At 39.5% G+C, this 20,021-nt stretch overlaps 1 protein-coding gene across 1 annotated transcript; it reads right to left on the bottom strand.

Moving 5' to 3' along the window:
• LOC109842832 (trihelix transcription factor ASIL2-like) lies at window positions 12,373-13,269 on the bottom strand. The gene has a single exon (XM_020411731.1). The coding sequence runs from the start codon at window positions 13,052-13,054 to the stop codon at window positions 12,521-12,523; it is 534 nt and encodes a 177-aa protein (XP_020267320.1). The 5' UTR covers window positions 13,055-13,269; the 3' UTR covers window positions 12,373-12,520.

A 20,021-nucleotide genomic window follows, 5' to 3' on the forward strand; every position in this document is an offset into this window, starting at 1 on the left:
AGGGTATTAAAACGCTAATTTTTTATAACTTATGGTATCAAAATACTACTTTTTACAACATAGAGTATTTAAATATAAAAATAGTAAAACAATAGGATATTTAAGTGTCATTTAGCCTTTAAAAAATCGTAATATTTTCTTTATACTTGGATGAGAACGCAGGAAACATTCCCTCCCACAGAAATACCGCATAAACAACCTCTTCTCAAATATTTTCCTCCTTTTCGCTTGTAACTTTAAAAATCTATTAACCATACCAAAATCTTTGCCATATGTTGGGCAAAGAATGAAACAAACAATTAAAAATATCAACATAAGCATCATATGAGATAACTGTAGAGTTCCGAAAAAGACGAAACGATTGGTTCTCTTAACAGTTTTAGTTGTGAGACGAGATTCTATCGCTTGGTAAAAATCTATTTACAATTGTTCTTTTTCAAGTACAGAGGAAGAGAAGATTGATTCAACTTCTCTCTTGTTTAATGTGGGTTCGGTGTCGCGATGAGATGTCTAGCTCGATACTCGCGTCGAACTTACTTCTCGTTGATAATCGGAGCAAGATTGCTTCAATTCGAGGAGAAATAGACTCCTTCGAGTTCTTGAGCCGCTTGCGACTATCGTTGGCCCTTCACGCTCGCACGTCTAATTTTTTTAATCTCAAGAACCGAGGTTCGTATCTTTCCAAAATAGCGTAGATGTAGCTCTATGCTTGTGTGCCTCTCCAAGTTTGAGTGCTAGCTCGCCTAGAAAAAAGATCTCTTTTCTTCATAGCTGCTCAAGGCTATTTATAGGTCTTTAGCGCGTAACCGACGCGCTGATCATGGGATTAAAAAGCATAACTGACTCCTTCAATTTAGCTCACGTGGGCTGACTGGGTCTTCAAGGCCGTTAGCCTTCTAACGTCAAGCCTCGCTAGGTGGCGAGGTTCATCTAATGAGACAAACCTCACTGCATGGCAAGGTTCATCTGATAGAGTAAGACTCACTGTGTGGCGAACCTCATCTTCTGATGTGAGCTTCGTCTTTCGAAAACGCTTCGTCTTTACTGACGAGCTTCGTTTCTGGGCGAATTTCATTTTTTCGGCGAAGTTCTTTTATGGTTGAAGTTTGTCTTCTAAGACACCGTTTGGCGAGGTTCGTCTATGAATGAACTTCACCTCTTGAATAGGCTCCATTCCCTAGAGGATTTTTTGTCCCCTATGACCAGCTTCGAACTTTGTCTCCCATGACGAGTTTCATGTTTAATGTTGAGCTTCGTTTTCAATGACGAGCTTTATTGGCTAAGACGAGGTTCGTCATTATGACGACCCTCGTCATGCTTGTAGCGAAGCTCGACCTTGCTTTACCTCTTGCCATTTTTTAGTGCCTAAAATAACGTGCGTCTATAATATAAAAATTTAAAAGGTAACCTAAACACACTTTAGCACGGAAAATTTAAATAATGTACTTATAGGAGCATTAACCATTTAAAGGAAATTATTTAAGGAAAAGGTCCTACTTGAATTTGCTAAAAACTTTATACGTTGTAACCAAACCCAAAAACTGCCAAAAAAGCTGCAAAATACATTAAGACAGTAAAACTGCCAAAAATAGCTGCAAAATACATTGAGACCATATCTTTTTGGCAGCAAGACTTTCCAAAAGAATATATCGGCCTGACATATTGGCTATGTCAAGGATATCTAATACAATGATCAAGGCTCAAATAGAGGTGAATCATAATGGTTCTAAAATTGTAGATATAAACCTACGTCGTCACGCGCATATAAGTCACTTGAAAGACTTGTTTTCAAAATATAATTATCACATAATGGAGCTCATATCAAACAGCGAACCATCATCTAAGTACCAAATCTTCTCCCAATTAAACACTGTTCTATAAATAGGACTTAAGATGCTGATGTCAAAGAGAAAATTAAAAAATAACTAAAATAGGAAAACAAGAAAGAACTTCATCCTCTAAGTCGAATGAAGAGGTAGCATGGAGTGATCTAGGTGTTGGTAGCTCTGGTGTAGATCTGCTGGCTGGAATGTGAAGTAACCATCCTAATCGCACCCCTCGCCATCAAATCCTTAATCGCCCTTCGTGCAAGTGATCCATTAATCTGAAATATGAACAAAGACACCATTTGCTAAAAATATAGCTGTAGACACCGTCTAAAAAGAAGAGCTATAGGGATGGCAGTTGGTTGAACAATTATCCAACCATTCGCCATTTATTTGTTTCCAAGTATTCATTTAAATTTGTTTCGGGAGATCATTAAGAAAAATCAACATTAGTATTCGTTTATGAAACAATCAAATGTGAGCTTCGACATATTAGATTAGAAGTTAATTTGCTTATCAAATGTTCATTAACAGATTAGTTCCACTTTGACGCACAGTAATGCACGCGACTTTGATGTTTAAGCGTGATAGTGTCATTTTGAACGTGGGGGTTCGGTGGGCGTCGATGGTGTCGGATGCGCGACGAGGTCGGAGGGCTAGGGTTAGGCGGCGACTGCAAATGGCAGGGGGTCGAAGTCGAAGTTGAAGGCTAGGGGTTGGGGGGGTTGAAGGCTCAGTCACGAGAGCGTCGGGGTCGGCGGCGACGGAAAATGGCGGTGATCGGCGGCGACGGAAAATGGCGGTGATCGGCGGCGGGGGTCGACGAGGCCAGCAGGTTTTTTTTTTCTTCGGGGGAGAGTGGTCACGAGATCGCAGAAGGAAAGAAGGAACGAAACGAACGAAAAGAAAGCGGAGTTAGTGGGGTAGGCGGACTGCACGGGACTACTAGTCCCGTGCAGTTCCGTAATTGCAAAATCGACCCTTTTCGGTTGTTTTTGCTAATTAATTTCTGAGACGGTCGATTTTGCACAATAAAATTGAAAAATGGGCTGTTTTAAAAATTTCTCCTTATAAATTATTTGTTAAACATTTCAAAACAAAAAGGCCCAGCATCCTCCATCTCAACCGCGGGAACCTCCCCAGAGCCGACTGGTCGGACGGTCGCGACGCCGTCAACCGCCCGCTAGGGATCTCCTCGGCGCCGAGCGAGGACGACGTCCAGTGAGGAACAGGATCGACACGGGGAAGAAAAGTACAAGCTCGAGAAGTCGAAGCCCCCGGGCGACCTCTCCAGTGGCCTCTCTTTGATAAGTTCGACGCTTTCATGCGCGCCCAGCTCGTCGTCCGCGGCAAGAGAGTCGCGTGTGATCTCTCCGCCTCGGCGTCCGAGGCGTGAATGTTGTACGGTTAAGCCCGAAACTCTAACCTAGTTCTAGCTCTAATGTGCGCGTGGATTTTCGGGTGGATCTTGGAGGTTTGGGCCGCAGGAGTCATCTAGTGAGAGTGTTGGCGGAATGAACAAAGAGTGGAGTGGGGGATTGTTTTGGAAGGGGCGTGGGAGAATCGAGGGGGTGAGCAAGAGAAATGGGAGGGTTTGGTTAGGATTGCCGAGAGGTCCGGAGGCAGGAGGAGGAGGAGGATGGAGCGAGAATGCGAGCAGCTTTGCGAGGGCGATTGTGAATTTTGCGGTTGTTTACGAGAGGTGGAGAGTGCGAAGCCAGCCCAGCCAGATGATGGAGCTGGAGAGCACAGGCCATGGACGTTTGTGAAGGAGTTGTGAGTTTTAAGAGATGAAGATTGTATGGAGGATGCCCAGCTCGGATGGAGAGATAAGATGAAGCGGAGGAAGCAGAGCAGTTCTCGTTAGGTGAGGATCAGAATACGTATAATGTCTTTTCTTGCTCCTTGGTGCTTCCTGGGTTTGATTGGTTAAGCTTCCAATGGTTTGCCTCTTTGTATGATTTTCCTTTTAAGGATTGCTAATATCTTTTGCTGACTGCTTTGTTCAGCGAAAGAAATTGGTTTGCACTTTTCATGCAATATGTGATGCAGAATTGGTGTTTTGCTAGATTGATCATAGTGTTTTCTGATTAAAAAATGGAATTGCACAAAGGGCATTAGCATTTGTTGAGTAGTATGTATTTCTCTCATCTTATGTTTCTCTGGACATATCGAGTTCAACGTGATGGTAGAAGAGACTAGATCGAGAATGATTAAGCGTAGACGGGGAGATGACTGATGAAAGAAATGAGAGGAAAGGAGATTTTAATTTCGAAACATTAATGTAGATATGGCCCAAAGCTGATAGGATTGTCCAAATAGATCTATCATAGTCCTTTGATCGCATTTTCCCTCTAAAGAAAAGGCAAAACTTAAGATTTAGGTCCCCTAGTGTTTTAGCCGGAATTTCATTTATTCTAAACTTGTCAGGCGGAAACGAGATCTTAACGTGAATCTCTCATCAATTAACGTATTTTTTTTAAAGTTTCGTTGATAATTGCTTATGTGACATGATTTTTTTTATGTCATTTTCCTTTTTCTTTGCTGCTTTGGACAATTAGTGCGACAGCTCTCTTATTGTTTGTTAAATAGACCAGAATGAATCCCTAATCCAATTTCTCTCTATCATCTAAAGAAACCCCTTTTCAACACTAATCCCTCTCTATCATTTAAAGAAACCCCCCTCTCAGACCCTAAATTCCCCTTTCTCAAATCCTAGATCCCTGTCTCCAAATTGAAATGAGTGGCAAGCTTTAGTTTAGATAACATGTCCACTTATCATGTGTGGAGAAGGACTGCCATTATGACGTCAAAGAAAAGAGTCAGGGGGGGGGGGGGACCAATGAGAGAATGTTCTTTGGGGCGTGTTCTAGTGTGGGATGAAGCGGATAAGTAAATATGCGCCTCAAGTTCATAATTTGAGCTTGTGTGAATTTTTAAGGTTAAGGGTGCCCTTTTCGTTGCATTAGATTTTGAGAAATGAGCAACTTTTTTGGGTGTTCTTTTGAGAATAGCTGCGAAGAGAGTTACCATTTAAATCGCGTCTATGTAAATGGGAGGACCACGTGGCAAGGGGCGAGACGGAGAGAGAAAGGCAGTCCAATCACAAAGGAAAATAAAAAGATAAAAAGTTTCTGCTGCGTCAGCAATTCTTAACGAAAAAATTCAAAACAATACTTATCGTCAATGACTTTTTATAAGTTCTTAGGAGCCGTCATGAAATTTTGGTCCTAAAACATTAGGCACCTACAACTGAAGTTTTGCCAAAACAAGAACGGCACGAGCTACGTCCATCTTTGGGACAGTTGAATATAATTTATCTATCTATCTGTTAATTGCATATGCATATGCGATATATAAGAAATAGAAACTGTATTAGTGTAGCTTCAAAGAAATTAATACAAAAATATTTAATTAAAAGTACTTTATATTATAAAAAAATCTGCTGCAAAAACATTTTCATAATTTATAGTAATGGCTGTTGGTCATTTGGTACAATATTATTCTTAAATTTATTAATATATTTTAAACATTTAGAATGTATTTCTTTTACTTATTTATGTGGTTAACAGAATTTTTGCTATGATGATTTTAAATCTTTAGTTCTCTCTTTTCTATACCGTTCTTATACATCACTAAATTGAATATTCTAAGAATTCTCATGTTCAATTCCATATAAATCTTCTTAAACAGATCTTGACCATTGCAACTATATTTAAAATATTCTATTCCAAGATTTAGCATTAATAGAAGTACTTTATGATTTGAAACCACCTTCTACTTCCAAATCTCTAATATTTAATGTCTTTTTGTACTTATGCGTTAAAATTTCTATTGTTGAAGGCTTGTTATAGGGGGGTTTAGAGTTATTATTATTATTATTAGAGTCCTTCCATTCAAAATTGACCATTTGCCCATAAACCAATCACAATTTCCATGAAAAATCAACTACGGCGCATGAACGTCCAACATTCCTTCTCCCTTATTAAGATCCTTAGAGTAGCTATAGTTATAGATGCAAGCCATTTCTTAGTCTTAAACTACAAATGGATTTGCAAACTCGAGAAAGATGTATAACAAAGTTAGTACACGAACCAGCAGGATTCCTTATGGAGTGATGAGGAAAGTTATGATAAAAAATGGTAAGTCACTTAACTTGCTTGGTTTCGCCCACCAAATATTGTATCTGCTTCCTATTATGATGCATGGTGAAGTCGCATAATGACCCCTGAGAAGTTCAGTGGTGTGTCATGGAGCTCATAAATGACAAAGCTATGAAATATCAGAAGTCAGGCTTGCCATCCTCTTGTCTTCATAGATGGAAGATGTCATATTTCTTGTGTGGTGTTTGGCGGAAGGCAATATGCTGGATTAGTTGATCGTTAAATGAATGAAGAAGGATCAGTAGTGTGCATCTCAGAGGCTACCGTCAGTCTGCCTTAACTATGATAAGAGGAATATCAGTAGATCCTTAAGTCAGGAGCAGAAAAGTGTTCGGCAACCTTGTTAGTCCGCCCTTCTTTGTACTTCATCACAGAAGAAAAGCCATGAAGCTTAGTGATAAATCATAGTTGATGATGTTTAAGGAATCATGTTGGTCCAATATGACTTAAGAGGCAGGTGCGTGCGTGACTATAGTGTTAATGATGACCTTATAGGTTTATCACTTTTGACGCGAGAGAATGATCAACATCTTTCTTTGTCGCATGCCAGTCTCGTAGTTTGCCACCATTTACACCTTTTAAGGACTGGCTAATATTAAGCAATAGGATGACTCTCGTGCAATCAAGATTGCCTTAATGCTGCCTTGTTAAGCATCGATACTCAAAGCGAAAATGACCGCCGCCGCCTGCCGCCTCCTTGCGCCTCTTGTGTGTCCCCCGCCTTATAAATAGCCTTTGCTGTACAGTTCTTGAGGATTAGTACGGAGAAGTCTTCATATGCCCTTTTGCTTTAAGTCTTTAGTGTGCTGAAAAGTACTCATTGGGCTTTCCATTTTGCCCAATTGTACCTTCCCTCTTCGTCGTCTGGTGTCTGGTTAGTACGTGTCCATAGACAACAATGATGTCTCGCACTATGCCTCATGTGCAGTTCATTGATCCCCTAAGAGGCCTTTAGAGTCTTCGCACAGGCCTAAAGATGAACTTCCTATTTTCATATTGCGTCCATGCATTCTTACACTACACGTAACTTCTATTTTCAATTGTCCATTGCCTATTCTACCTACACGATCCAGATAGACAACTTGTAGTTGAGCAAGATGCCAGCTCGGATAACTTAAGTAACAAAAAAAAATAATGGGACACAATTGGAATAATTAAATGTTGTTAATGAGATTGAGGGGTAAGATCATCTTTTTTTTTGGGAATAGTAGTATAGAGTTGGCTACAAATTTGGAGAGAAATCTCCAAATTTGCAACCTCAAATCCATTTTTGCAGCTCAGCTCTAAAACTTGCCGCTCGGTTGGAATTGGGTCCGATTGCATTTTGCAGTTATCCATCACGGTTGGAGAAGCCCTTACGAACCCCTTTGGATCGGCTATATGAATATTACTCTATCATTAATTTTCTTTAGGGTGACCTTCTCTATTAAAATAACCATAACAAGGTCTTTCTTGAGTTGCTTCCATCACCAAAAAACTAACAGGACTCGAATAAAACCAGCTCTGACAATTCTGTCAAAATCTTAAAGAAAAACCAATCCACAAAACAAACAATCATCATCAGAAGATAAATATAGCAATCATCAGAAGGGCATATACCACATATTCCTATGCATGTAGCCATGAACAGCTAAAATAAATCCCAATAAGTAGGTAACAGTTCATTATGCAACATGAAACTAACCCAACAGATGCAAATTCATATAAAAACATCTAAACCTAAACTTGACAGACACTTCTTAGGCCCATTTCATTACGAGTGGGGTTAAACAATGTACTTACCTAAACTATTAGCCAGTTAAATAAATTCTTGCTATATAACTAACATCTGCAGCACCAAAAAAAGTAACTTCAAATTTCTAAACTATAAACTGAATTCTGCAATTTGCTAGATAACTATGGCAGGATAACGTAGCAGAAGCTGCAGAAATGTCATCTTAGGAGTGGTTAACGAATGCTCCTAAGTTGCCACTCTAAAATGATGAAGTTGCAAGTAGATGGAATATCAAAGATAATGAAAATAAGAAATAATTTCTGTCCATTATATTTAATAGATCATGGCATGTAATAGTATTAATCTTTTAAAAAATTGCACCATAGGCAGATCCATGGGGGTGGTTCCTGCAAGGATTGCAATCTATGTTTGGACCCCATAATTATGGTAATCCAAGAGTGACTTAAGTCTGGTATCCAACAGAGGACTTACGTTGAAGATATCAGGTTCAGTCTTAAAATTAACTACATCAATCAATGGGGTTTTTGAGGAATTCTTAATAGGTACCTTTCATTCAAGGGATCAAACAAGGCATCATTCATGATATTCCATTGGCAAATCCAGCTTGTTAGCAAGAGGTGTCTCGATTGGCCCTTAAATATGAGTAAGCTTTTAAATCACTCCATCATTTTCAATCCTCGAAAGAAAACTACAAAACCTCGACTCGTCAGCTTTGTCCATCCCCCCATAACAGTCCCAATCAATCCTCGAAAGAAAACTACAAAACCTCGACTCGTCAGCTTTGTCCATCCCCCCATAACAGTCCCAAGTTTGGTGCCTAAGAACCTGAGAGCTTTGGAAATAATTGCCCATCGACATAACGGCCTATGACTCACCGAGATGATAAATACAATCAGGCTATAAGTATCAAGTTAAGCAGCTTATATTGGTTGAAGAAATATGGCCCAGTGACTATGATGGTGATGAGGGTAGCCCTCTTACAAAGGAGGTCCTTGAGTTTGAAGAGTTTGTCCGGAATTATTTAACATGCTATACAAGGAAAGGATCTCACATTCCTTAACTCTCTTGAATACCATTAAATGGATTTCCATATATATCCTTATTACCAGTAGGGCTTCTCATAATTATATTGATGCTCAACTAGTCTAAAAATTCAGCCTCTCATTGGCTTATACAAATCCAAGTATGGCTCACATTGCAGGAGGAAGAAAGATATATATTGCGCAAGCAGTTGCACTAATGTCAACCTCCTTGGGCAAAGTATTTCCTTCTTGACTGACTTTTTTAGTCATAACAATTAATGATTACCAAGAAGTGTTTGGGGCCATAACGAATGTGCTCAATTGAAAAGTCAATCTTGACCTCAACAGTGTGCGTCTTAAGTTTACAACGGCAGTCTAAAGCGTGTGTCTACTTCTTGCTCAGTTTTCTCATGGGATATTTCTTCTAACAACACAAGTTTGCCCTTCCCTCATTCTTTAATCAATATTTTCCCAAAGACATCAAACAAGCTCAAGTTCTCTGATAATTACTTCCAAATTATACTTCAATTAATTGGTGATCTTCTTGATGAGTTGCACGGCTTAAGATTCTCTTCTAAATGGGATTCCTAAACAGGTTATCAACTTTCAGGACTCATTTTGGACACTACAAGTAGCTAGTCATGCCCTATGGGCTTACTACATTTTGATCTCTGATGAGTGATTTATTTCAGAGATATCTCTAAACACTTCATTCGAACATAATAATCTACAACTCATCATGGAAAAAAACACATTGCACACTAGTATTACACACCTTGACTTGAGTGAGCATCTATTATATGCCAAGTTCTCCGATGTTGCTTTGCTCAACTACAAGTTGTCTATCTGGATCGTGTAGGTAAGAATAGCAATGGACAATTGAAAATAGAAGTTATCGTGTAGGTAAGAATAGCAATGGACGATTGAAAATAGAAGTTATCTTTAGGCCTGTGCGAAAGACTCTAAAGGCTCTTAGGGGATCAGTGGAACTCACATGAGGATTCAACATCATTGTTGTTCATCACTACGCTAACCAACACCGACACCGTACATTGGGCAATGGAGGCCCAATGTACTTTTCCAGACTTAAAGCAAAGCATTAACTTCTCCGTCTATCCTCAAACTTCCAGACTTTTATAGGCATTTTCGCTTTGAGTATGATGCTTAACAAGGCAGCATTAAGGCAATCTTGATGCACGAGAGTCATCCTATTGCTTATATTAGCCAGTCCTTAAAAGTTAATGGCAAACTAGACTCCGCATGCGACAAAGAAATGTTGATCATTCTTCTCGCGGTCAAAAAGTGATAATACCTATAAGGTCAATCATAACACTATACTCACCAACCACATGCCTCTTAAGTACATATTGGACCAACATGATTCTTAAAACATCATCAACATGATTTATCACTAAGCTTCATGGCTTTTCTTCTGTGATGAAGTAAAAGGAAGGGCGGACTAACAAGGTTGCCGACACTTTTCTCTCCTACTTAAGGAATCTACTATATTCTCTCTTATCATAGTTAAGGCAGACTGACGGTTAGCTCTGAGATGCACACTACTGATTCCTTCTTCATTCAATTTAACGATCAACTACTCCAGCATTATTGCCTTCCGCCAAACACCACCAAGAAATATGACATCTTCCTCTATGAAGACAAGAGTGATGGCAAGCCTGACTTCTGATATTCATAGCTTTGTCATTTATGAGCTCCATGACACACCACTGAACTCTCAGGGGTCATTATGGACTTCAATGCATCATAATAGACCAGATACAATATTTGGTGCGAAACCAAGCCAATGTTAAAGTGGACTTACCATTTTTATCATAACTTTCCTCATTACTCATAAGGAATCCTCTTGGTTCGTGTACTACTTTGGTTATCATCTTTCTAGAGTTTGCAATCCTTTGTTAGTTTAAGACTAAGAAATGGCTCATCTATAACTATACTACTCTAGAAGGATCTTAATAAGGGTAGAAGGAATGTTGGACGTTCATGACGCCGTAGTTGATTTTTCATGGAAAATTGTGATTGGTTTAGGGCAAATTGGTCAATTTGAATGGAAGGACTCTAATAATAATAATAATAACTCTAAACCCCCCTATAACAAGCCTTCAACAATAGAAATTTTCAACCATAAGTACAAAAAAGACATTAAATATTAGAGATTTTGGAAGTAGAAGGTGGGTTTCAAATCATAAAGTACTTCTATTAATGCTAAATCTTGGAATAGAATATTTTAAATATTAGTTGCAATGGTCAAGATCTGTTGAAGAAGATTTATATGGAATTGACATGAGAAATTCTTTAGATATTCAAATTAGTGATGTATAGAACGGTATAGAAAAGAGAGAATAAAGATTTAAAATCATCATAGCAAAAAGTTCTGTTAACCACATAAATAAGTAAAAGATACATTCTAATGTTTAAAATATATTAATAAATTAAGAAATAATATTGTACCCAAATTGACCAACAGCCACTACTATAAATTATGAAAAATGTTTTTGCACAGATTTTTTTTATAATATAAAGTACTTTTAATTAAATATTTTTGTATTAATTTCTTTGAAGCTACACTAATACAGTTTCTATTTCTTATATCATGCGCATTATGCATATGCAATTAAACTAGATAGATAGATAATTATATTCAACTTGTCAAAGATGGACCTAGCTAGTGCCGTTCTTTTTTGGCAAAACTTCAGTGTAGGTGCCTAATGTTTTAGCCAAAATTTCATACGGCTCCTTAAGACTTTAAAAGTCATTGACATAAGTATTTTTGAATTTTTTTCGTTAACAATTGCTGACGCAGCAGAAACTTTTTATCTTTTTATTTTCTTTGTTGATTGGACTGCCTTCTCTCTCTCGCTCTCCCCTTTGCCACGTGGTCTCTCCCATTTACATAGACCGGAATTTAAATGGTAACTCTCTTCGCAGCCCCTATTCTCAAAAAGAACACCCAAAAAAGTTGCTCATTTCTCAAAAATCCTAAATCAACAAAAGGGCACCCTTAACCTTAAAAATTCACACCAAGCTCAAATTATGAACTTGAGCCATTTTACTTATCCGCTTCATCCCACACAGAACACCCAAAAGAACATTCTCTCATTGCAAAAGGAAAATGACAAAAAAAAATCATGTCACATAAGCAATTATCAACGGAAAACTTTAAAAATTACTTAAATTGATGATGAGATTAACGTTAAAGATCTCTTTCGATGACAAGTTTAAGAACATAAATGAAATTCCGCTAAAACACTAGGGGACTAAACTTAAGTTTTGCCTTTTTCTTTAACGGGAAAATGCGATCAGAGGACTATGATAGGATCTATTTGGACAATCCTATAGCTTTGGGACATATCTACATTAATGTTTCCAAAATTCAAATCTCCTTTCCTCATTTCTTTCATCTAGTCATCCTCCCCGTCTACCTTATCATTTCTCGATCTATGCTCTTCCTACCATCACGTTGAACTCGATTATGTCAAGAGAAACATAAGATGAGAAATACATACATGCTCAACATAAATGCTAATGCCTTTGTGCCAATTCCTTTTTTAATTCAGAAAACACTATGATCAATCTAGCAAAAAACCAATTCGCATCACATATTGCAATGAAAGTGCAAACCAATTTCTTTCGGTGATATCAAAAGCCAGTAGCAAAAGATATTAGCATTCCTTAATAAGGAAAATCATACAAAGAGGCAAACCATTGAAGCTTAACCAATCAAACCCAGGAAGCATCCAAGGAGCAAGAAAAACATTAACGTATTCTGATCTCACCTAACCGAGAACTGCTCTTCTTCCTCCGCTTCATCTTCATCCTCTCCATCTCGAGCTGCACCTCCATAAACATCTTCATCCTCTTAAACTCCAACTCCTTCACAAACTCCATCCTGTGCCTCTCCAGCTCCATCATCTGCTGCTGCTTCGCACTCTCCACCCTCTCGTAAACCCCCGCAAAATTCACAATCGCCCTCGCAAGCTGTCCCATTTCTCCTCCTCCTCCTCCTCCTCCTCCTCCCCTCTCGCATCCAACCAAACCCTCCCATTTCCTCTTCTCACCCCCTCGATCCTCCCCCTCATCACCATCCAACTCTTTGTCATTCTCGCCTAACGAGCTCTCACTAGATGACTCCTGCGGCCCAAACCTCCAAGATCCACCCGAAAATCCACCCACATTAGAGCTAGAACTAGGGTTAGGTTTTCGGGGCTTAACCGTAAACATCAGCCTCGGACGCCGAGGCGGAGAGATCACCGGCGATCTCTTGCCCGCGGACGACGAGCTGGGGCCCATGAAAGCGTCGAACTTATCAAAGAGAGGCCACTGAGAGGTCCCCGGGGGCTTCGACTTCTCGAGCTTGTACTTCTTCTTCACCGTGTCGATCCTGTTCCTGCACTGGACGTCGGTCCTCCTCGGTCGGCCGAGGAGATCCTAGCGGGCGTTGACGGCGTCGGCGACCTCCGACCAGTCGCTCTGGTGGAGGTTCCCGCGGTTGAGATGGAGGTAGTGCTGGCCTTTTTGTTTTGATAATGTTTTAACAAATAATTTATAAGGAGAAATTTTTAAAACAGCCTATTTTTCAATTTTATTGTGCAAAATCGACCGTCTCAGAAATTAATTAGCAAAAACAACCGAAAAGGGTCGATTTTGCAATTACGGAACTGCACGGGACTAGTAGTCCCGTGCAGTCCGCCTACCCCACTAACTCCGCTTTCTTTTCGTTCGTTTCGTTCCTTCTTTCCTTCTGCGATCTCGTGACCACTCTCCCCCGAAGAAAAAAAAAACCTGCTGGCCTCGTCGACCCCCGCCGCCGATCACCGCCATTTTCCGTCGCCGCCGATCACCGCCATTTTCCGTCGATATTCATATACACTTTCACATGTTTCATATTCTATTGCTTTTGGAAAAACTAATGTGTTTTGTAATATATATACATGTTTCAAAATATTGTTTAAGTCAAAATGACAAAAATAAGTGTTTCATATTTTCATGTTTTGGACATATTTGAAAAATGATGAGGTTTTACAAATGGGAAGTCAATTTGAAAGTCAATTTGAAAAATATGTTTTGGACAAATGACAAAAATATGTTTTACAAATGATGACAAAAATATATTTTGGACATATTTGAAAAATAAGTGTTTATTATCATGTTTATAATCATTTCCCAAAGTTTTACATTTTTCTGAATTTATTTACTATTTTTTAAGGCACTTTGAAAGTCAATTTCTGGACATGCATAGTCAATGTGCATGTTCATAAGTCGACTTATCAGTTGGGATAAGTCGACTTATGAACTCCTCTAGAAAGTGCATTTTGCCTCTGTTAAGTCGACTTATGGCAAGTCGAATACAAGGCGACTTATGCCCAGTTTTTTGTGTAATATTTTTCTCTAGCAAGTCGACTTATGCCATTGTTAAGTCGACTTATAAATATGACCGTTGCACAGTAATGACTATTTCCAGATTCTGTTTTTGGTTGGGTTTTTGGTCACTTTCTTTTGCTTTGGGCTGGTATGTTGTGAGGTTATAAATACCCCATTGTATTTATCTCTCCCATAAACTAAGAGAAAAATTTTAAAGAGTTTGACAAGTTTGTTTAAGGGTTTTAAAAGTGTGTTTAAGAGTTTGGTTTGTGAAGAAATTTTCACAAGGGCTTGAGGAGATAATCTTTGGTGTTTGGGCATTCAACTCATCTCCCTCTCTCTCTTGTCATTATAGAGAAGTTTCCTTAAACTCCATTCTAGCTATTTAGTGTTTTTAATCTTAATTTCCATAAGCTAGGTTTTATATTGAGTTTATAATTGTTTTACTCTTTGCTTACACACACAACCATTGAGCTTATTGTATTTTCATACATTGTATAATTTGGGTTGTGGGTTTGTGTGACTTAGAGTGTGAGCCTTCATTGTGTTCTCATCCATAGTAGAGAACAAACATTTGTTGTATTGAGCCTAATTGTGAGGATACACTTTGTAATACACTTGTACACCGAGATGAGTGTGTGGTGAGAGACGGGGTTGTCCCAAGAGGAGTGGCGTCGGTAGTAAAGCAGTGCACATAACATCTACCTCTATTAGAACTCCATGTTAACATAATGCTGTAATGGAATGCACATAATATCTACCTCTATTAGAAAATATTCGTGATGACGATGCTTTTGCATCCAAAATGAAGCTTATGGAAACAAAGATCTGTCGAGATTAAATTTTTGTAATAAATGGTTCGCGATATCAGTAAAAGCTTGTCATTTGGCAGGTTCTATGTTTATTAGACTTCAAGCCAATCCTCTTGATTCCAATGAGCTTGACAGTGCCGTTAGTTTGTGTTAAAATTAGCGGAGGTTGCATACCATTGGTCCCTAGGATGAACTATGGACGGGATCTTTGCTCGTAGACGCAACCCACCAGCTTGTTGTAACTTATAGCGCAACTCTACAAGACTGCAGACAACAACACCGATCGTCGAGAACTAACTACTAGAGATCAGATTCTATAGGATTCCACGTTCTATGACCAAGAACAAGGCCGGATGCTCTGGACAGAATAGCTGGGATACTTAGAGACTGTATACTTTGCTCTAGAATATGCAACTGGTCATATCTGAACCGATATTATCTTGGATAAAAGGTATGGAGATCATGGGATTATGCAATTCAAACTTATTTTTCACCCCCCGAGACCTTAACTACAACACGTATCAAGTTATCATCTAACCAACACAGCTCCTCATATATAATTTTCCTTCTCACTATGCCCCAGAAAATTTCAATTACACCGGGCTCAATGTTCCAGTCTAACCCCTCTGACAAAGTAGTGCTAGCCTCATTATGGTTTTCACTTGTGACTTTAGCAATCTCAAAATATATTAATGGTTCTTTAAAGAAAATAATATAGGGTATACAATGTGTTGATGTCCTGGGATTCAGCAGCGAGATTAGTAGATAATCCCGAGTTAGTGATGGGGCTTGGGGTTGAAACAGACGATGTGGGTTCCCTGATCCCCTTAGGCGACTGATCCCCTGTTTTAAGATAATAGAGCTGAAAAATGAACATGTTAGAGGAGCGGAGTAGGTTCTGTTGGGATTGTGTATTTGATTCTTTGTATAACTTTATGAGAATTAGATAGGGTTAGAGATCTATCATGATTAGGAGCTTGGGTCTCATCATGATTAGGAGTTTGAATCCTATTCTAATGAGGATGTTAGGCTAGAGATATGATTTTGGTTTCCCTATATATATTCTTCTATTGTTTGAGGAAAAATCAAGGAGAGAAGAGAGAGCCAATATTCTTGTAATCTAGAGTTAGCAGAGGGCATAGTCTGATTCAAGAATATTGTGCGAGAGGCGAGGGTTTCGTAGTCTTTATCCGTGCAAAATATTACATCATTGGGAGAAGGTTTCGGAGTCTTTGTCCGTTCAAAAGATTGTAAGGAGATGGCTTTTGAGAGAATATGAGGATTGATTATATATGTGAGGTTGAGAGATTGAGAAGCGAGAGTTGAGTGGTTCCTCTTGTAGTTCTCCCTGATACATAGTAGATTTCTCGTATTGTTGCCCGTGGACGTAGGTCGAAATTGGTCGACTGAACCACATCACAGTAGGCGGGGAGACTGAAATCCCCAACAAGCTCTTCGGTGATATCATCCGTTGATCAAGTCTGTATAGAGCTTGAGTAGGGAAACAATGAACTGAATAAGTTGTGAAATGTGCAAATGATGAAATTAGTTAGCCAGAAAGGGCATACCTGTGGCCCCGAGGGGGGCTTGCAGGTCATCCCCTTCTTAGTAGGCGATGAGCCTACATATACCCAACTGAGAGGGGTTGAAGCGTAACTATGACCGAGTCTAGGTAGACAGCTGAATCGGCAGATAGCTAATAGGTGTTGACTGCCTATGCGATGAGTCACTGATCTGATGTGATGGTGATTGAAGAGGTATGGAGAGTGATGAGACATGAAGACTCGTGGCCCTAGCAATGATGATGATGGACAATTGTTGGCGTGGAGTTCGAGGACAAACTGCCTATTGATATGGCTCTGCAAGCTGGACGACAAGTACTTTGTCGGCCTCGCAAGTTGTCGACCCGGCTCTGAGTGCATGAGGGTGGCCGACTCAAGTGATGAGGTCGAGTGAGAGCTTGTCATGACTTTGCCTAACTCGGAAAGGGTCGCATGCCCATGCTACCCGAGTCTCCTCTAGTTGGGGTAAGCTAATCTCATAATGCTAATGTGGGACTTGTGTCGACTCCAAGAGAAGGATTAACACGGTCTAATTATTGACATAAGACAATGCATTATTTTAAAGCTGATGATTGCACTAATACACTATTCTAAGCACACAGATACAATATCAGTATTTTGATTGATACATTATCTAATTTTATTGATATTTATTATACTAATGTTACTTGTGATGATACAATATTTTAATTGTAGCCATATAATATTATGATTGTGTAGATTTAGAATTGATGGCGAACACCTTCTCGTCTGATTTTCTATGGAGGGTCCTTTATATATAGGATTTTTTTTTCCTCACCCCCACTCCACGATATCAATCAGAAGAAAAGGCCACCTTCAGTGAAATCTCACAAGTATAATATTTTGATCGGACGATAAACATTTTACTTTATTTAAGCTTTTAGAAGAAGGATTACTTTTTTCTTCAATCATGTTTCCTTTTAGAGATGGAGTAAAGAGTGTGCAAGCTATCTTTTGGTTTGCTTACGTATAAACAATATTTTATTATTCTTTTAAAGAAATAAATTGAAAAGCTCCGGGTAAGAGCTAATTGGCTAAAAGATTTTACTTCACTTCTCTTATTACCTGATTGGATGAAAGGTAAAGAGGGGGAGGAGAAGAGAAATCTAATTTTAACATTGTTTGGGAGTTTTATTTAGGGGTAGGAGGGAGGGTTGAGCCAAAATCCTACACCCCAAATTAGGGTGTAATGAAGGGGAAGAAGGAAAGGAAGGGGACCTTTTCCCCTTCCTTCCCTTCCCTAAGTCGTCTCCCAAACATACTGTTAAAGAGATAATTGCGGCCCTATTGATTACATAGGGCGCATATCCATGTGTCTCTAAAAATACGTTCTCTCTTTACCAAAACAAATCTGGAAGAAATCTAACATTCACGCGTGTTTGAAAGTGCATGCCCTAATGTCTAAATAAATTGGAAATGAATTAAGAAAAGGATAAGGATCATTTCACCTTATCGTGCATTTTTACAGGACAAATGAATCAAAATTTGTATGGATCACTTTTACCTATTATAGCCTACAAGCATGTCTATATAAATTAAGACTAATATTGGAATGCATAGAGAAGTCTCAAATGAAGGTCTAATGCCCAGTGGAATCCATCTAAGCCAAGGTGGATGGGATTATAATTCTACGTCTCTGTGATCGACCGTTATGATTCAGAGGCATAGAGTTTGATCCCATCTTACCTATCGTTACTCCTCGCCAAAGGCAAATTTTGTTTCCCTATATTTTCTTATTTCTCTATAGGAGAAATTTTTAAAACAGCCCATTTTTCAATTTTATTGTGCAAAATCGACCGTCTCAGAAATTAATTAGCAAAAACAACCGAAAAGGGTCGATTTTGCAATTACGGAACTGCACGGGACTAGTAGTCCCGTGCAGTCCGCCTACCCCACTAACTCCGCTTTCTTTTCGTTCGTTTCGTTCCTTCTTTCCTTCTGCGATCTCGTGACCACTCTCCCCCGAAGAAAAAAAAAACCTGCTGGCCTCGTCGACCCCCGCCGCCGATCACCGCCATTTTCCGTCGCCGCCGATCACCGCCATTTTCCGTCGCCGCCGATCACCGCCATTTTCCGTCGCCGCCGATCACCGCCATTTTCCGTCGCCGCCGATCACCGCCATTTTCCGTCGCCGCCGATCACCGCCATTTTCCGTCGCCGCCGATCACCGCCATTTTCCGTCGCCGCCGATCACCGCCATTTTCCGTCGCCGCCGATCACCGCCATTTTCCGTCGCCGCCGATCACCGCCATTTTCCGTCGCCGCCGACCCCGACGCTCTCGTGACTGAGCCTTCAACCCCCCCAAACCCTAGCCTTCAACTTCGACTTCGACCCCCTGCCATTTGCAGTCGCCGCCTAACCCTAGCCCTCCGACCTCGTCGCGCATCCGACACCATCGACGCCCACCGAACCCCCATTCTCAGGTGTGTTTTTCTTTTTAATTTTGCTGTTAATTTACATATGAGAGGGTTTATCAATTATTTTTTAGAGGGATATTCATCAAATTTTGCTAGAATTGGGGGAATAATGTTTTGGCTGTTAATTTTGCTAGAATTGGGTAGGATTAGTTTTTATTTTGTGCAATAGGATGAATAATGTGGTTTGGGGGTTAGGGTTTAGCAATTATTTACAAATGATGAATAATAATTAAGGGTGTAGCCATTATTTGAGATTGATTAAGGTAATAAATTTGATGTTGATTTATTCAGATATTAATAGATTATTTGCATATGATGGACTGTGTATTTTCAGTTTCGATGACGAACTCCATATCCATTATTTGTTTCTTTAATGGGAGCCTCGGCGTCGGAGTGAATAATTTGCCGGTGTATGATGGAGGTTCTCGGAAAATGTTCATGCTATCTAAGTCGTGTAATTTTGATGGAATGACTAGGGAAATACACAGAGTTACTAAAATTAAGAAAGAAGAATATACAATTAGGGTGTTCTTCAACTGTCCGATAAATGAGAGTAGAACTATTGCCGTGGAGATTACCGAAGATGAGGAATTGAATGACATGAAACAATTAGTCGAGAAGCAAGCGTCAATTGAGTTGTTTATTGAGAAGTATCCGATTCAGGAATTTGCCCAAGTTTCACGACCTCAAGGAGAGTTTTCTCGGATGCTTGACTTAGACAACGAGTCGATTGGTTTTATGACATCTCCAAGTCAAGAGCCATGGTCTCAACCACAACATTTAAGTGAGTATTCTATCGGTGGGACGTCAACTAATATATTTAACGACGCTTCAGGTCATGTTACGGGTTACCCACCAGTCGGAGCAATTATAGAAGATGAAGCAGATGATGATTCAGATCATTTTGAAGAAGATGGCGTGCAAATTGATAGCATGCATGTGGCAGCTGGAATCGATGATGACGCCCGTTGGATGGAGCAATTTAACGTTAACAATGATTATGTGGAAGCTGAAGATCCGTTGCCCGACGAGTTTCATAATGAGGATTGGATAAATACTTCTCAAGCTGGATTTGTTGATGTT

This window comes from Asparagus officinalis, chromosome 5 (assembly GCF_001876935.1).
Source record: "Asparagus officinalis chromosome 5, Aspof.V1, whole genome shotgun sequence".
Lineage (NCBI taxonomy): Eukaryota > Viridiplantae > Streptophyta > Magnoliopsida > Asparagales > Asparagaceae > Asparagus > Asparagus officinalis.